Source organism: Vanellus vanellus (assembly GCF_965231255.1).
Source record: "Vanellus vanellus genome assembly, chromosome: Z".
NCBI lineage: Eukaryota > Metazoa > Chordata > Aves > Charadriiformes > Charadriidae > Vanellus > Vanellus vanellus.
This window is the reverse complement of record NC_138908.1, coordinates 6,395,834-6,416,020: the sequence shown is the minus strand read 5'-3', so window position 1 is coordinate 6,416,020 and position 20,187 is coordinate 6,395,834. Positions and strand designations below refer to the sequence as shown.

Genomic DNA, 20,187 nt, shown 5'->3' with positions numbered 1-20,187 from the left:
AGCAAGTCAATGCTTTTCCACATCTTTTACCTTTCTATGCTAACTCCCACAACTCATAGAGGAGATAGGTAGAAAATGTACCTATTTAAACAGTAGTGTCTATTTTGTGTTTTGCTCTACTCTACATACTTTTATACCTACTTCAGGATAATTTAAGAGCTTGGTCAACTTGCAGCCCTTCTGCTCCTCTAAAAATGATGGGTTAGCCCATGACCTAATGAGCTTTTGACTTTTTTCACTTGCACTTTGATTTTCTCATTAAGATTTCTTAAGATGGAGGCCTGACCTGCTGGACATTTTGGAGCTACCACTCATATTTATGTTTACTCTGAGTAAAACGCACATCACGAAATTTCAGTACATTTGATTTGCACTCTATGCACTCATCCAATGATTAATTACAACCTTTGGATGAGTAATTGTTCTGAAATTCAAACAAGTGACTACTATGTGTTACTTTGATTTCTTCTACACTGTTCCTGTAACTTCACTTGTTTAAGTACTCTTTACTGACTGGACCTAGGCATAAAACTATCAGAAAGCAATCTTCAAATGATTATTGATCAGCAGAAGGACATAGAAAAATATCTAATTACATTGATCTTTGAGAAATTTTGGTCATTCTAAGTCACAACTATGATCTTTTCTCTTTGTGAAGTAGAGCGCTGAACTTTTCTGAGTTATGTTCTGCAGATACACTTGTGAGATACTGTTTTAACTGTCTCTTCATTATGATACCAATATGATGATACCAAGCTGTTTGGCGAGGTAGACATGCTGGAAGGGAGGGATGCCATCCAGAGGGACCTGGACAGGCTGCAGAGGTGGGCCTAAGCCAACCTCATATAGTTCAACAAGGCCAAGTGCAAGGTCCTACATCTCGATCAGGGCAATCCCAAGCACAACTACAGGCTCGGTGGGGAATGGCTGGAGAGCAGCCCTGAGGAGAAGGACCTGGGGGTGCTGATTGATGAGAAGCTCAACATGAGCCAGCAGTGTGCGATCACAGCCCAGAAGGCCAACCGTATCCTGGGCCGTATCAGAAGTGTGGCCAGCAGGTCAAAGGAGGTGATTCTGCCCCTCTACTCCACTCTCGTGAGACCCCACCTGGAGTACTGCATCCAGCTCTGGAGTCCCCAACATTAGAAGGACATGGACCTGCTGGAACATGTCCAGAGGAGAGCCACGAGGATGATCCAAGGGCTGGAGCACCTCTCCTATGAGGAGAGGCTGAGAGAGTTGGGGCTGTTCAGCCTGGAGAAGAGAAGGCTCTGAGGAGATCTTATTGCGGCCTTCTGGTACCTAAAGAGGGCCTACAGGAGAGCTGGGGAAGAACTTTACTGGGGCATGTAGTGATAGGACGAGGGAGAATGGCTTTAAACTGGAAGAGGGCAGGTTCAGATTGAATATTAGAAAGAAATTTTTCACTTTGAGGGTGGTAAGGCACTGACACAGGTTGCCCAGAGAGGTTGTAGAAACCTCATCCCTGGAGGTGTTCAAGGCCAGGCTGGACGTGGCCTTGGGCAACCTGGTCTAGTGGGAGGTGTCCCTGCCTATGGCAGGGGGGTTGGAACTCGATGATCTTCAGGGTCACTTCCAACCTAAACCATTCTATGATTTGATGATTGTATGATACAGACATCTAGGTTATAGAGAGAAGGTTAAGAGGCCAATAATGAAGAATGCAATGACCACAGCACTACACAAAATGCAGTGGACACAGAGACCAGTTGGCCAGCCACAAACTAACCGGATACTGAAACAACTATTCAAGCATTTAAAGTTTGCACTTACCAACCTCCACAACACTAGAGCAATTGGGGTCTGTGAAGCCTTCAGGACACTCGCATGAGTAGAAGTCATCATTCAGCCCGGACAGACAGATGCCACCATTTTTGCACGGATTGGAGTCACACACATCCCCTGTGGGTTAAAGTGGAAAAAAAGATTCCTGTATAAAACTCTCCAAAAGTTAGGCACGAGCTCTAAGTATGGCAGATTGCTGATAACCAAGAACAGAAAGGAATTAAAACTTCTATGTCCTTTGAATACCTTCTGGCTAATTCCATTTTATATTCATTTAACAGCACACCTCTGTGTAATCATCTTCCCCTAGCCTTCTGCTCCATAGCTGAACGGTGGTTTCAGTTCCAGCTATTGGCTTATCACCCAGTTTGTAAGCAAAGAACCGTGGTTGTGAATACATCATCATGTGCTCCAGACTTGCACACTCTTAAATCACCCAAGAGTACATATTTGATCCAGATCAGGCATTGGCACACTGCTATATTTCTGCTAAACACAGAGCATGGCATTCAAGCCAGCAGTGTGCTTCTATGTTGGCTTTATATCAGTCACATGAAGACCAACTATACGTGATTCCAGGATAAAGTTTGACAGTACAGATTAAAGGCATTAAAGTGTTTTGAATAATTTAATTCTAATGATTTTTGATGTGGACCCCTATGACTGCGAGCTCCCCTATGGTCACACTGTGCCCTCAAGCAGGCTTTCACTATGACTTGTGACTGACCAACTCCATGGCAGGGATGGGCGCTAATGGACTTGAGAGCCCACAGTCCCTTCAGTGCTCCTCGACAGTCCCCTCCACATCCAAAGGAAGTTTGTCACCTTCTCCCGTAATTCATTTTGATTGCAGAATCAGAACAAGTCAGTTAGAGCGATTCTGTGCCTCAAAAGTATGCTATGCTGTGAACCACCTATGCTTCAAAACTCCCTGGGACGCAGGGCAAGCACTGGCAGGGTGGGTAACTTCAGCCTGCCTAAATAATGCTAAACAAGCAGATTTTGCTTGTCCTTCAATTGCTTTTCAGTGAAGACATCCAGTTCAGTCAATTAGCGTCAAGGGGATCAACAGCAGAACGACGTAAACTCTGAAAGATGAACCACAGGGCCACTTCATATACTCAGAATTTGAACAGTATTACCAGTGTGTACAGCACATTATTGTGATTTTCTATCTAATAGTATTTGAAACAACCTTCAGGAGGAGATATAAAAGAGAGAGCAGAGTGTCTGTTCAATTCTCATAATTCCTCGGTTTTAACATCCTTAGAGAACTCCACCTTATCACAGTTCTACAAATGTACAGAAATACAGGATTGCATCCTGTCCCCAATGGGATAACTGGAAGCAATCCTAACGAATGCCCTAGGATTTGGTCAGCTTCAATTTAATTTTTTTTTCTTAGCTAATTAAATACATGTTTGGATGCATTTTTTATTTGTCTCAAGCTTCATCTTATAAGACAGATCTGTGCTCTCCATTGCTCAGTATTGTTTTTAGAAATCCAAATAATTCATGCAGCAGAGTTTTGTTTTGCAAATTTTTTGCAAATGCAACTTAAAGCAACATCTGCAGATAGCTAATTATTAAAAAAAGCATGGTATTTTGTATGCTGTTTTAAATTTAAAAGTTGCCAGTCTTTTGCCATGTAATTGTAGAGTTATAGAAATCCACTTGTTAACGTCAGTAGTACTGACATTATAACATGTTTTGGATTATAGTGGTGGTAAGGGAAATCAAAATGTTTTCAACGCCTTTCTGGCACATAGACTTCAGATTAGTGCCTGGTGCAAGAATTCCCATCTAATAATGACTAAAGAAATGTAACTGATGTAGAAAAATGCCTGTATGAATTCTATGCATCAGCTGCAAAAAAAAAACTCTAGTGGGTAGGTTTGCTGGGTTATTTTTAATTCTATTTAATTTTAATCTGTCGGCTCTAAGATGCCTTCATGACACAGAGAATTGTCATATCTGTGCACCTGGTATGAACGGTTTTGTCTTGAAGATTGTCCAGGTGATGGAGAAGTAGAGCTATTTGAAAAGAGCCAATGCCATAAGACATTATCTTTCTAATGACTGGGCATTATCTGTCTTCCTAGCCAAATCCAAGTAAGTCAAGACCTCTCATTTTCAGTGCTTATTGTATTATTGGGGTAGCAAAGGATGCTTTTTTTTTTTTTACTTCATGGGGCTTAGGCATTTGGTTGTGAAAGAACAATTATTAATAACTGAATGCTCTGACAACTGTATTCCCATACCTTTAATTAAATTACTAAATTTAGTAGCATCTGGAGCAGGAACACTTACTATGCAAATTCATATGGATATTCTGATTAAAATGAGAGGGGACATTTTTACTATGTGTTTCCTGATTTAGTGTTCTGATTTCAATTATGCAATACAAGAAAAATAAAAGGTAAAAAAACAAATTAGTGCTTCTATTTGTAAATTTTATATTGACTGATAAACAGAATGCATCCCCAATTTTCCATGGTATTTCCAGAAACTGAAATCTACTATGACCAAAGTGTGCATACTTAACTGTGTAGTTTTTATTTGTCTGAAAATTCCTGTTGGCTTTTTCAGTCTGAAGTGACCCGACCTACAGTTTGGGACTAATAAAGCAGATGCTGTCCTCTAAAAACAGTCATCTATTTCCATGTTCAGGAAATAACTGCACTAAGTGCTCTTCTGACCCACCACCTTGGCCCATATTCTACGGCCGATCACTGGTGTAAATTTTTAATTGTCGTTACAACACATCACAGAAATGAAAGTACACCTCACCTCTAAAAAAATGGGACAAAAAACCAAACAAACAAAAGACAAAAAGCTCCAATAAAAAAAAAATAAAATAAATCCTTAAGCTGTCTCATTCACGTAATGCTACAGAGGGCTAAAGAGGGAAAATCTATACTTTAAACAACAAAATAATACCATAACATGACGTCAAACACAATGCAGTCAGAGAAATGGGCAAGTGCACAGACATAAGTGAGCAATAATTCTACTTAAGACTAGACACAAGGCTGTATAAATTTGCATACGCAAATTAGTAAAACTCACTTAAAATGTTAGCAACCATATTTATGACAGTGCTCATGAAATTGTGCAGAACAAAAGAAATATCACCTTTGAATCAAGAATATCTCTCTCAATCTACATTTTGTGCCCCTTGAGAGGCCATTCATGTTGAAATATTAAAATTTAATTTCTTATACATTCTGCTCAGTTTGATGAGCAGAATTTGATGTTAAAGGCTCTGTTCTTAATGAAAAAAACTTATATGGGTGCACTTTGTCTTAGCATAACTGATTACGGGATTTGTTACCATTAAAATACTATGTCGCATATGACACAACTTTTAACACAACAGTAGTTTTAGAATTTAACCTTAGAGTCATGGTGACTGGAAGAGCAAAATAAACTCGAAGGAAGAATTATATCCTTTACAGTAACTTACAGAACTGCACTCTGTGCTGCTGACTTTCCATAGTGATAGGTAATATGCAGTTTGTGCAACAGACTGAAATTTGACAAATTTCTGTAAATTAAACAAACACTCTAAGAGGAACTCCATTATTTAAAAAACACCAAAAGACAATTGATCTTGCACTTTTATTAAAATGTTCTGAAAGGGGTCCAGTAAGAATGCAAGTGTCAAATAAAAACAATAATTTATGTTTTTGTTTACTATGTCTGACTAACCATGCACTTTTCATTACATGGGTACTCAAGCCTTAAAGTATGTCTCAAGACTGCGTATATAAAATATGTACTACAACTTTTGCCGCCTTTACTTCGTCCTCGGGAAAATCTCAGACAGTAAAATCTTACCGCATCAAAGTATGGAGATTTGCTGCAAGGATCTGTGAAACAGAATCAGCAAAGGATACGCTCACATGCTCCACCTCCAAAATTGACATGACCCCTTTGGATTTACCTCTTTTAGGGGACCCTTGCTTTTAAGTGATGTGTGTGATATATGTGAAATATATATGTACATACACATACATATTTCCTCCTTTTTGTGCAACATCATGCATAGAAGAGTTAAGGTAGAAATGTAATCCAAATTACCTCACACCATACTGTATTGAGGAATAGACAAAACATTTACATGATTAAAGAAGACTAAAATTGGGGAATTTTTTATTTTTTATTTTTCCTCATATCTTTATTTTCTGCATAACATTCTCAAATCAAATAAATTCTTGAGTAAATGGTTCATCTCTCTTTGGAAAACATGGTTGGTTAAGAATAAAAAAAGCAAGACAAAAAGAATAAAATTAAAGTGGAGATCCATACATACTCAAAATTAGCATTTTAATTAAGAAGCCTCCCTACTTCCCCAAACTCAGAAATAAATACATATCAAAACTCAAATAAATGGTGAGACATTTGCTCTCTAGTAACAATGAGGGTTTTTTAAAGATTATGACAACCTTTGTCCATAGTGAATATATCCATCAGTGAACCTGGGCATCTTCTATGAAAAGCACTTGGGGAGGAACTGTTCTGTAAGTCCATCTTGCTCCCTGACATAGCTTCACATAACCACTCTTAAGCCATATCCTTTTCAACAAAATACCGAATGTACAACTGTTGCTTCTTTCCACAAGCAGGTAACGGTGGGAAGAAGGATAAAAATTGTAAATCCACTTGTTGTTGAACTTTACACTTTTATACAGCATACTTTTTGATCCTATAAAGCCGCACAAAATGTTACGTGTTTCTTGACTGAAAAGCCCCATACTTTGCTTGACAGCAAAGGACAACCCAAAAAAAGGAACTCAACTGCTGTGTATAAATAATGCAGCGTACTACAATGGTAACAGCCCATCAATCCTTGTCAAAAACAGGAATTCACAGAATTTATGGAAACAATTTTTGTGATAAGACGGCTAAAGAAGATGCTCTGTGCAAACAGAAAAGTACCATCCACAACCGTCTGCATGCACTACTTCGTAAAGCACGTAAAGCATAAAGTCTATGTTGTAAAATCCCATAGACCGGTCAGCTACCACTACTATATGCAAGCCAAATTGCAGTTTGCCAATGTTTGTCACTGAAAAAAAAGAAAAATAATTATTTGCTCCCAATTAACACTACTAACTCTTTAACATTGTAATTCCTGGGGTAGGAATGCCTGTGAAAAGCTAAAGTACAGTGTCCTGAATTAGGCACAGGAGAAGCATTTGAGTCCCGATGCACAAACTCATTAGCCTGAAATGAATACAATTTCCCTCAACTGCCTTCTAACACCTGGAACGATAACTGTTATGATTTTTGGCAGAACTGTTGCTGTAAGAAACATCTGCTTGAGACAATGAAATGATGACAAATAAAGAAACGTGTCTTCAAAAAATCCCACAGATTGACAAGATTTCAAAACTGGATGGAAAGAATTGATGGAATAAAGATGATTTGGGTGTTTGGGCACATTTTCTTCTATTATTTAAGAATAGAGCAAATTCTGTGACATAGAAAGTGCGTGTAGAAAAATGCAGCCCTATCTATTGTTTTATATGAAGTGCATTAACTATAAATATGAACATATTTAGTATGCACTGATACTGAGGTAAACATACAGAAACCACAGAATTCTAAGGAGATGCTGATACCCATCGAAACAATAGGCATGACATAATCTACAGGTAAACATTTGCAGATGTAGTGACATACAAGTTCAGGGTACTAGCCACGCATGTTGTTAGAGAGGTACAACGCATATTCCTGGTGTTTTGTAGCTCAAGCATTTGGTTTTGTCATTGATGGGAAGAAGTTGATCATTGTTCCTACCTGAAAAAACAGCAGCTCTATTTTTATTCAATTTCCTATATTGCTACATGAAATATAGCTTATTTTTAAAGCTCTCCCTAAAGAAATAAAATGAATAGCTATTCCCTTTCGTGAGAATAAAACTTGTTATAAAGCAGAAATCTCCAGGTGGCACCAAAGAATAAACAGCCCGGAAAATAGCTAGTCAATAGAAATTTGGTCTAGCGATTGTAAAAATGTGCCTCAGTTCTTAAGCTCAGAAGAGCAACTAAACTTCAGAAGAAGACTGAGAAAGTTCTTGCTACCAGTAGCAGTTTCACGTTAAAATCAATTTTCAGAAAAAGAGCTTTAATAGTTTTCTGATTTACAGAATCATCTGTACAGTGTCCAAGTTCAAATCTATTTCTCCACAGCTGAAACACTACTGAGAAGCAGAGCCATAAATCATATTGAAGACACACCTGTGCAGAGATGCAAAATGTGAACATGAAAACAGATGAGCTCTGCAGTTCTTTTAAGATATTTGTAAGCTGTTTGGTTTTTTGGGTTTTTTTCAGATGTAATGGTGAGGCAGCTAATTTGTTTTTCCTAAGGTAAAAAGTTGAATAATTAACTTGTATCTCTTATTATTTGAAAGGGAAGTTAAAGTTTCTAGATACCACTTGCTCATCTACCTCCTCCTGCTCCATTTCTAGGCTGATTTGCTTACTGTGCAGGCAAAAGGTTCAGCTAACTTTCTAACTAGAATATTCATGGCTGACTGTTTAAATGGTCTTAGAAAATGAATAAACTGATATCAACTCTAAGCAGCTGCATATGAATTGGATGAGAACATAAGTCTCAGAACAATAAATTTGTGATTTTATCACAGGTCTCATGAAAACTGAGGTAGCTGCTTCTTCTGAAAGCCTCTGGGATCAAAAGACTGTATGCACTTAAACAAGCTGTAGTTTGTAGTTCTGGAGGAGAACTGCAACATACTCCTCTATAGTAGGCATAAATACTTCTTTAAATTTAACTTTTTCTGGTGTTGTAATCTGAGGGGATGTACCAGCTGATTCTTGAAAACCCGCGACGGTATTACGAAAAGAAAATCAGATTATTCTAAGTAAAGAATTCTCATTCAAATTCCACTCTGGGACTGGACTAAAATATTAATCCTGGGTGAAGATGAAGTGCTGACTTAAGCTTTGGATTTAGTCGAATAGTACAATACTGTAAAAGTGTGTCTCTACTTTCAGGGTTAGAACGGACCCCTAAAGTAGTGTCTGTAGAGATTAATTTCTATCATAATAAATCCCCTTCTGCCTTAAAAAACTATAATCTCTTCCCTTTCTAAAGGTCTACAGTATGAGCTACTTTATTCATTTGAATGTGAAAGAGCAGTAGGTCACTGTACTTCAGCCTGCTGTGTTACAGACTTTTTAAGCATCTGATGTTTGACAATATGAAATACAAGTAGAAACAGAAAACAGCTTAAAAAGTAAACTCTTCTCTCTTTCATAGGTTGCAGAGAGTTCATTTCTATGCCAACTGGCTCTGCAGGGAAAAAGATGAACTGTTCCTGTCATTTCAAATCTTTATTAGTAAAAAATGGATCAAAAGTGATTAAAGGAGGAATATGGTTATATAATGCACTTCTGAATACTTTTACAACTTGTGGAAAATTTTTCATGCACACACTGTTGCAAGGATTTAGGGAAAGCTGTCATCAGTTCCGACGTCGTTTCATCAAAGGAAAAGAGACGTATTCCCCCAAACTGATCAGCTGATGGTACCAGTGGCACACCATCCCTGGCACTCAACCTCAGCTAACAGCAGTGATGCAGGGAGATAGCTGATAAACGACTCTAATGAAGATGCCCTAATCCCTGTCAGCACAACCTTCCACAACATCTTTTATCTCTGCGTGCACAACAAAGCTGGCAAAAATTACCTAGGCACTCCTTGCACGTACGCGTTTGATTTCAGCTGTCATTCACGTCAGCTGCGTTTATACAATTATTTGCCACTCGCTGGCACTCAGGTGAAACAACCTGTATTTCTGCACCTGTTCAGATCTACGGGGTGAGATAGGTTTATGAAAAGGGAAAGTACAAGAGCTTAAATTGAGACTTTCTGTACAAGGCACTTAGGATAAACTGTCTCTCCATTAAGTTGTTTTGTTCAATTAAAACTTTCAGAGAGATATCAGATCATGATGGGAATACATTATCATTTCCAGTCACTTGTCCTTTGTTTCTAAAGCTGATCAGGAGATTTTTAGTAGCGTGCTCGCTAGAAATTTCTCAGTAAGTAAAATACTCACATTTCTTGCTAGAAATTGTTGTGTCTTGCAGATCTCCTGATACAGCTTCACTGGTTTCTGTCAAAAATGAGCTGGGCTCCTGCAGGCTTCTCCACTAACTGTTAGTAGGCTCCACTTCCATATCTATGACCATCAGGTGATCAATATCATAGACTCAAAAATGGTTTAGGTTGGAAGAAACCTTAAAGATCATCTAGGTCCAACCCCCCTGCCCTGGGCAGGGACACCTCCCACCAGCCCAGGTTGCTCAAGCCCCATCCAACCTGGCCTTGAACACCTCCAGGGATGGGGCAGCCACAGCTTCTCTGGGCAACCTGGGACAGGGGTTCACCACCCTCACAGTAAAGAATTTCTATCTAATATCTTTTCTAAATGTCCTCTCTTTCAGTTTAAAACCATTACCCCTTATCCTATCACTACACCCCCTGATGAAGAGTCCATCCCCATCTTAGCTGTAGGCCCCCCTTAGGTACTGAAAGACTGCCCTAAGCTCTCCCTGGAGCCTGCTCTTCTCCAGGCTGAACAATCCCATCTCTCTCAGCCTGTCTTCATAGGAGACAGAGATCTAGATTTCTTATTTGACTTAACCTACATTGAGCCTTTTATCATTAGCTCTTCCTAAATCTTTCTTCAAAATATTCATAGTTTCCAAGGCTATTGAAATATCTCAACCCCTTGATCAGGGAACAATTCAGACACACAGCAGCTTCTCTCTTGCCCATCCCCTGCTTTCCATGGAGAGAAAATCCATGCACGCAGTCAAATCAGCAGCACAGTCCAAAGGACGCCCTTTAAAATAAACAGTCGTGTTTATGACCTTATGACAGGTAACATCTTCCTTCCTTCTCTTCGTTATGGACTGAGAGCATTCAGGTACACACATTCTTACTGGTCTTGACAGTTATCTTTCCAGTTTCTGCTTTCACTTTGTCAGGGAAGCAAGAGGGTTTAAAAAAAACCCAAACCACGCATTGTGGAATTACCACTTTTAAATAAATTTTCCCCATTTTCATCCACACTTTACATCTCAGTTTTACCTTTCAATTTCTCTGTTTTATACTCCACTGCTTTTGAGGTTTGCAATTTGGAAGCATCGGAGAGTGTGTCTATGTGTATACATACACACACGCATATTTAGCTCTATATTTATATACTTATACGTACTTGATATACATATGGAAATGAAACTGTTTTGTTTTCCCTTTGTTTGCCCTATATTCAGGCACCAGTTGCTAGGCAATTATTAATCTCAGCACTGGTGAATTCACCTTTTCCTGTTATAAGTAAATCCAAATTTGAAAGCTGAGCAATTAAGAAGTCATCATAAACAGCTTTTGAAACTCTAATTACATTTCCTTACATTCTCCTATCTTCACCAAAATGAAATACCTTAAAACAATACAAATTCTAAAAATATTCTCATTACACTTTGAAAAGTATTCATTGATGTCTAGTTATTTCTGGGTTTGGATATCTACTCTTAAATACCTTATCTGGTCACATTTTTTTACAAGAGGTGTTAACCCTATTGAAGAAATGGGCAGCATTTAATATCCCAAGTTAGGTATCTAAAATACAGAACACGAAAAATTTATAATTCACTTTTCAAAATTTTGAAGAGTCATCTTAAGTGCATCGCATAAAGAAACTTTAAATATATGTCTACACATATAAAAAAATATATACATTTACAAAAACACACACATTCACCTCCATCAAAAATTTCAGAATGCATACCGAAAACGAAACAATTTTTTTTCCACTCCCAAGCAATATTCCAAACTGCAAAACATATTTGAAAATACACCATGTGAAGCAGTTAGCATTGCCTATGTCTAAATCAGAAAATAGTCTGGCGCAACATTAGTGGATCAATATTTCAAAGCATGTAGTGTTCAGCTTTGTATGTCTACGTTATATGAAGCCTGAGGATTTTGTCTGAGGTTTAGTCACTTCCCTCTACATAATCTGAAGGTGCCCAAATGACCAGTTCAGACCCTTAAGTCACCATTAGGGTCTCCACCTGAGTACAGCTTCTACTTCCACGTCCTCGGGAACGAAACCAGCTCATGTCCACCAAAACCCCTCTGCAGGCAGAAGCAAAGTGACCGTAGGATGTGAAGGCAATCAAGGGATTCACTCCCAAAGCCCGCCGGCACGCTAGATGACCGTTTTAACAGACACGCCGGCACTGAACACTCTTCCCTATATCAACTTTTTCTACAATGAGCTCTTCTCTTCCATTATACCAAACCCCGCAGCTAAAGGCAGTAAAGCAAAATATTCTGTAAGTTTCCGTTGTTATAATTAGCTGATCTGACTGCATTCATTTCACGTGGTTTTTGGCCACACGGCTATTTAGATCCGTCACCACAAAAGTGCTGTCACCATCAAAAAAGACATGTCACCTAAGGAGATACAGCAGTATTGCTGGTTTACATCATTTTCTTTGTGACTTTACAGGAAAGTGATGTTACTGATCGCACTCAGAATAATAATTAGGCAATGAAAATATGTGTCCCTCCTGTGAAAGATATGAAATAATAAGGGCATTACAGCTGACAGCTACAATAAAAAACTGATTCTGTTTATTTTGAACGATGCAGCTGGCAGTAACATGCCAGCTCTGCGGATGAATGTTGCAAACCCTTTCCATAATTTTTCCTAAGAGTCTCTGGAAAGATGAACAGATGCAATTTTTACCTTATTTGTTTAAACTTCTTCAGAAACAGAATAAAATCTGAAGCTTTTGCACATATAAGGACTCCTGTGTAGATTTTATAGCCTACTGTTACTTGTAAAAGAGGCTTCTTCTTTTTTTCCTTTCTCAGTAGCCATCCAAGCACTCAATGCCGTGCTGCAAGGACTGTCTCAGACTTTAAAAGCTGCTTTACTATATGACGGTTTACGGGAATGTTAAGTAAGAAAGCAGTTTGTGTGTGTCAAAAATTGTCTCAGTGTGGCCGCACTGCACTAACAAACTGTATTCTTGGCAGTGCTTTTTAATTAGTTTTTATTTTCTAGTGTAATTTGTAAACCAAACCTAAGCAAAGATGGGTGGCAGTTGGAATGCACTTGCGACTTTTTGCTTGTTATGGAATAAGATTTGAAAAGGAAGAACTGGGAGTAGTAACTGGAAAAGGATGAGAAAGAAAAAAAGTCTGGCAGAGAACAGTATAAATGAAAGATATTCACCAATGGAGTGGCTGAGAATCTGATGCTTTTAGCACACCACACTGTAAGAGGGACCTTAACTGTTTTTTTAATAAAGGTGCATATAGATCCTTGACTATTAAGCTAAATAACTATTCTGTTTCAGCTTCTGAACATAGACAGATATTCCTGTAACAACCATCCTCTTGCCTGGCATCACAAGACAGGCAAAATATCTGATCTGCGGAACTGAAGTGTGCTATAATTGCTTCTAGTCTCAAGGCCACGTCATTGACCTGCCCTTCAACATCCCAGATACATCCCGCATTCAACAGCGTGTCTTACGCAGACCTGAAAATAAAGCTGGTCTCCCACTCTGGCTAAATTAGTAGCAAGAAGAAAAAAGGAGGGTTTGCCTAAGTGGCCTGCTATTTTTTGTTTGTTTGTTTGTCTGCAGTTTTGCTTTATTAACTGCATCCAGGTATTGTTAACGTGATTAATTTTGTATATGATGTCCACGAGGTATTGTTTGAAATGCAGTTGCTGTTCTTTGGCACTTAACAGAGTCCTTAGTCTGCATGTGTAGTACTTATTTATAAAAACACAGGACTGGGCAGAGGTATGAAATATGAAAGAAGGGAAAACTGCTAAAAAGGAAGTGAAAATATTGAATATTACGGATATATATAAAATGAATAAATATAATCCATAAAAGAACAAATTAATGCCTTTTTTCATCAAGTGTAGAAGAACAAAGGGAGGAAAGTGATTACAGTTTAATAGACACAGTTAAAGTCATAAGCCTTTGTCACAGTACATCAATGCCTTCTGATCTTTTTCCACTTTCCACACTCCTGCCATTTCGAAACATGGGATGCCACAACAGAAGACTGTAGTTTTTTTAGAGTAAGAGCAAGGTCTTTACATGGATTTGTATGGTAGTAGCGCCATGCCAATACAACACGTGTATTATATATATACCTAAACGTACACGTGTGAGTATAAAGTACATAAAAGTATATAATATGTGAAGTATACAAAATAACATTCTAGATCACTACCATATTCAGAAACAAATAAAGAGTGGAAAACACTCATGGATATGAATATATTTTCTCTCAGAAAACTTCATGCGAGTACAATTTCTCATGGAAAAAAAATTAAAAAATCATGGAAAATTCACTTTTCCCCATAAAACCTCACAGCCCTTCAAGTTGAAAAGATGAAAAAATAATGATTTTACTTCTCAATTAAGTCTGAGATAAAAGTAGTTTAAATTTATTGCATTTTAAAACAAAGCCTTAGCATACTACTATGCAAGGATGCTCAAGCTATTGGATTATCGTAGCACAGGAAATAGATATATTAAAAAAAGAATACTTCAGGTTGAGAGGACTAGTTTAAATTCTAAGGGTACAGATGGTATTTCTAGATTTTTTATCATCTCTAAAGAGTTTTTAGACCTGCAAAACACATAAGTAGTGTTACTTGAAAGAGCTTGAGGGTGTTTAACATTTTCAAATATACTTTTCACAACTGTATTTGAGTTTATTGTTCAATTCTCAGTAATTATTTATGGTAATTATTGCAGTTGGGAATTCAGATGGTGTATCTTATTAAATTGGTTTCTATAATAAAAGATTAATCTGAAAATTAAATATTGTTTTAAAAGAAAATTCAGTACACTTTATCGTGACACATTTGAGTTTCTGATACTGATAATAAAATACTTCTTAATCAAAACTGAAGTATTAAACATCTACAAAGCCTTCCAGTTTCAACAAATCAACAGCTACTGACACAAAAATATTTTGTGGGACACTCCTGAGAAGCAAAGCTTGCCTTCTAATGAGAACACATCCTCTTTCTCACGTGCCATCTCTATTATATAAAAGGTACCTAAAAATACTCTCTTTCAATTCACCATATATACTTCTGCCAGGGCACCTACAGAAAATTAGCAGATAAAGCATATAAAAGTATAAAGCTTCAAGTGTAAAAGTGTACAGTTTGGGGGACTGAATGCATTGTTGCATACAACTGTAAAACTCTGGGGGACTGAGTACTGTTTATTTTGCTTATTTTGCTGATGCACAGTGACTGGTGAGATCCACACAGTGGGGCAAGATCATCACCGCTCTCCTACTTCTTTCTGTCCTTGCACATCAGCTTATTTTCAAATGCGTTCATACAATTAACTTCATTCGGTTTTCTTTCTCTCCTTCCCCAAACACAAAATGTGGACAATTTCCTGACTCCAGTCCCATGCCCTAACTTACAAATGTTATTTTTTTTAATTTGCTGTTGGCATCTAGTAATTTATGGCAACAACAAAGAACACAGTAGTTATAGCACAAACAGGTGATTAGAGAAGCCTCATTATTCACCGACAGGAAATATGAAAGAGTTATCGTGGGTACACAAATAGATTGTCACTGCCTGATCTTGACAAACAAAGGGACTACAATAAAAAAGACCGATAAATAGAATATAACAGTGGAGTCTGAAATTCAACATATTTCTTCTCAAAATGAAGCTATTAACAACAACCTGGAGGCTCATTAGGGAATTCCTTTTTTTTCCCCTCTATTTGTGGGCCTCATTAAAGGAATCGCCCGTTATATTGTGCATGTTGGAGTTGTTGTTTGCCGCTGGAACTTTTAATTTCTTTTTTTTTCTGTGAGAACAGGCCTAGGTTATTTTTTTTTTCAACAGTTATGGGTTCCTCCCCAGACTGTAATGATTGTCACTGGCCCTGTGCGTGCCTCCGTATCGCCCAGGGACCAGTGCCACGGACCAGCATCACAACAGATGAACTGCTGCCATTTCTTTGTTTTGGTCTTGACCTCAAACTAACTTTCTGAAAATAACTTTTATTTACTAAGCTGGCCCGGACCACTGCCTACCACCGGGCAGTTACGCCCGCAGTTAGTTGCCATTACGGGGCTAGGACATTATCCCCCCTCTAAATTAGGTTTTCTCCCCATCAGAGCTGAAGGCAGAGCTGCTGTTCTGCAGCAGCCCCGCAGCCAGGACGCAGGCAGTGCTCCCCCTGATTATACGGCCTCATTACCGCCACAGAGAAGGAGTACATAACACACAGCAGTGCTGAACATCCTGAATGATAAAAGCGTTATTTGCATAACACTTGGCGCTCCTGCAGGTTTAAGGCTTAATAAATCTCCCAGGGAAGTTAAAAGCAAAACTCTTCCAAAAAGCTGGATCAGACCGCTGGTGCTCAGGTTCTCTACATCAGGAGCTGTTAGACAACTTCTAATGAGATCAGCAGAATCAGTCTAAATCCAAATGCTACTTGCATCGCTCTTGTGCAAATCCAAAGTAACTCCATTAATTTGATGGCGTTATTCCTGTTCGATATTGTCAACAGAAGCAATATTTGAATAGTTTTCTCCATTGCTTAATTATATTGTATCACCAGAACAATTTTTAAGACAATTTATTGGGATTTTATTTCCTCATAGTATTGCTTCTATCCTTTCCTCCAATTTCCTGTCTCATTTAATTTTTAATCCAGCAATGTTTAAACCATATTTTCTATTTCTCATAAGTTTCTGATTAGTTCTTCCTTTCTCAGCCCAATTTATTTTTATTTGAACTTCATTCAGTTGGTAGTGTTTGCTTTTCAATTTGTGCACAGCCTTTTATGATTTTCCACTTGTTACTTCTCTACTACAATTTTCTTGCTAAGTAGTTTAAAGCTATTATTTTAAGGAGTGTCTAGAAACTTTTGAGCCCTTTAGTGTGTTCTAGTGGCATAACAGTTTTGTCTAGGAAGTATTGCTGATTGTTGGGTTACTAAGCCAGAAATTGCTGCAAATGGCTCCTGCTAGTCTTGTTAAATTCAAACATGCAAGATGTATGTTAGACAATTTGGAGAAATCAATATAAAATATTTATCCTCTATTTGCATTTGTGTTATACAAAAAAGCCTAAAAGGGGTCAGACATTTATTACTCTGGATAACAGTATTTACTGAAGTGTCCTGGTTTGTTCTTCAGAAATAAAATGATTTAGGTTATGAAAGCTGCATTTGAAGTACCAGGATATTGCACACAGTTCAAGACAAGTCACTTCAAACAACAACTTTAGCATTTTTCAACCTGTTTCTTATTTACACATCTACCCTGATAGGTGACTGAAAAGAAGACAATGCAATATGAATATTTGCCTTGCAGCAGCTGCCAAGCAAGCCTAATACATTGTCTGAAAAGCTTGGCTGTTGAAAGCAATCTACAAAGCATCACAATAGAAAGCATCTTGAATAATTACAGATCAAAGCCAGACACTATTGCACTCCACTACAGTCTTATTTTCTTGAAACATGCTATAAATAAAAGTAAGCATGAAGTAAATTTGGTAGGTTTCATTGTCATAAGTGCAATGAAGACAGCAGGTCTTCTCAGATAAAACATATTAGCATGCAAATTAGAGTAAAACCCATGATCATAAAGTAGTTAAAGTAAAAAGATAGAAAACACAGTATTTATCAGTGCTAGAAACCTCTGTGTTTATCTTCAAAATCACTGGTTGAAAAATCATAGCTGTAAGCATTTGCTGAAAATGCTTATCTATTCAGTAGTGTGAAATATCAGTTGCATGTTCTTATAATTCCCGGTGTACTGTATTGCTTCTATTTTTAAGAAGAAAATTATCACAACCTCCACAATCATCTACTTCCTCATACATCCATCAGATACCTAGTCCTAAAGAAATCAGATATTTTCTAATAGATCAGGTTCAAAGCTTATTGATTAGCTTTTTGTAAGAAATCCTGCTCTTTACTGCAATACAAATTTGACCAAACAGAACAAAACAGAGATTATTAAAAATGATGTGGAGAACCAAAAAGACACATCTTTGCCTATGGCCATCTTAAGAAAAAAAACAAACACAAGAACATTGTGAGCCCCATGAATCTCTTTCCCCATAAAGGATTCATCCAATCTGTCTACTACCAAGTCGTTAAATCCCACCATCGTCCAGACTGTACCAAGCATTGTCCGAGAGCTGGTATACCTCAAAGCTACGCCAAGGGTTGGATCAAGAATTAAGCAGTAGAGGTTGTTGTGGGATTGTGCCTGGTTTTATATGGTGGACCTGTTTTATTATGAGCAATGTGCATTCTGTAGAGGTCAAAAATCACCTTTCCTCTGGTATCAGCGTCTGAATGACGAGAACCACTTCATCAGATAAAGAGAGGAAACAGAGATCCTCTTGTAGGAGGAGAAGGCTTGGAGATGCACACAGAGATCATCAACAGGCCAAAAGGGAAAGTGAAGTTATGAGGAGCTGGATCCCACCTCTGTCTCTCTGTCTTAACTTTAAATGAAAATTTTGGGTTCCAACCCAAACAATTCTATGATTCTATGATTCTATCTCCTATTTTTCTTTCTGCTATTGTGGTGAAGGGAGAAGCAACTGACATTCCCCTTCCAGCAGAGTACTAAGCACTTTTGCTATGGTAGCCTGGCTATATATAATGAAGCCTATATATTTTAATGAGATTTAACTGTGTTTTTTCCTCTCTGAACAAATTTGGCAAGTCCCAGGATGTTTTCTGTTAGCTTGCTTTTTGGTTTGGTTTGTTTTTTGCCTGCCCCTCACTGTTACCATGCAGGTCTAGGTTTCAGATGAAGGTAATGGAAGCAAAAGTATCAAATGCTCATCTTTTCAATGACAGACTATAGCAGAGAATCTGAATAGGCCATTTCTCAGGGCAAAGCAAGACCAAAAGATCTCATTAGTCAGAAGGAAATGAAATCACAGGGCACCGGTGAGAGCACCCCTTATGTATGTCCTCATTTCTTCCTGGGAAAAGTCTGAACCTTTTAGGTTAAACTGATGGTGGCTGAACTTGAGTATTGATCCATGGCAGTGCTAGCAAGTAAAGTATTATTATTTTTTTTTGCTAAGGGGGGTAAGGGGGAAATACAACACCTGTTAGAATTAAGAGCTAAAAGAGAGTCTACCATGTCTGTTCTCCTGCATGCCAGTGCACCTTCATATGGGCTCCTGCTCTGCTACAGTCCAAGTGGGAAAAGAGAGATCATACCAACTGATAAGAATTCATAGAAAATTAAAAAAAAAAACAAAACAACACACCACCACCAACAGACAAACACATATTACTGTAGTTGGTTATTCGAAGAATGCTGTTTCAGATCCTGCTCAGATCTTCAGATATGGAGTTCAGCCTTTGAGGAAGACCACTTCAATGGGTTTCGATGCCTTATCAGCTGTCCATAGAGTTTGACCCATAAAAAGGAAAAACATTTGGACTACCTGAAGACTAACCACCACACTGGGCAAACAGTAACAACATTTCCTTGTGATAACCACAGATACTAACAGTTCTACATAGACTGCAAATCATCCTAAATCTGCACAGCACCTTCATAAAACGTGCTAGTTTGCCCTAAAGAAGTGATTCTAAAATGTTAGCTTCCATTTCTAGATCTCCTGAATGGGAAAGGTTATGATAATCCCAACATTTCAAAGATTTAGCTGATTTCAAGTGTAATCTGTTCCACAGACACCAAAGGGGCTCTTCACAGACGCAGCAGCCTCCCTGTGCAGAGTCGCTTGCAGGCTTTGTGCTTCAGGTCTTGAACACCAAATTAAATGGAAGCCAGGACTACAGGTACTCCCAAATTAACCCACCTTTATATATATACATGACTAATTGCAGTTCTAAAATTAATAATTCTTCAGAAATTTAGTACTTATTATCCTTTTGATATTCAGACCATTTAACTAATGCCATTATATTCCCCAACTGTTTGGACATAGGAACACACACGCATGTATTCAAGAAAAAGCTACGTATCTTACTTACCTGCTTCCCCTCCTTTTTTATTTTTAAATAAAACAAAACTGTCAGGAGGTATCAAGATTTGTTTTAAACATCCACGTGGCTAACATTTTTTTGCTTACTTTAAGATGGATTGTATTCTGAACTCCAGTTTACAGAACCAAACATAGCACTGGAATAACAAATTGGTAAGCAGTATTATAGATCGGTAATTTACAGTATTTCTAAATTTAGAGCTTCTCTCTCTGCTCCTGTCTGAAGCTGCTCAAAGAGAACATATTCGTTTTCTCATCCTTCTCCCTGT

The 20,187-nt window shown here is 38.0% G+C and overlaps 1 protein-coding gene across 1 annotated transcript in view; it reads right to left on the bottom strand.

The window, feature by feature from the left end:
- The window catches only part of EDIL3 (EGF like repeats and discoidin domains 3), a gene marked incomplete at both ends in the record, with an annotated part of 270,774 nt that overhangs the window by 193,748 nt on the left and 56,839 nt on the right, over window positions 1-20,187 (bottom strand). The window contains one exon of the mRNA XM_082497220.1: window positions 1,795-1,923. Within this exon, the coding sequence (XP_082353346.1) occupies window positions 1,795-1,923 (129 nt within the window). The remainder of the gene's footprint in view (window positions 1-1,794; window positions 1,924-20,187) is intronic.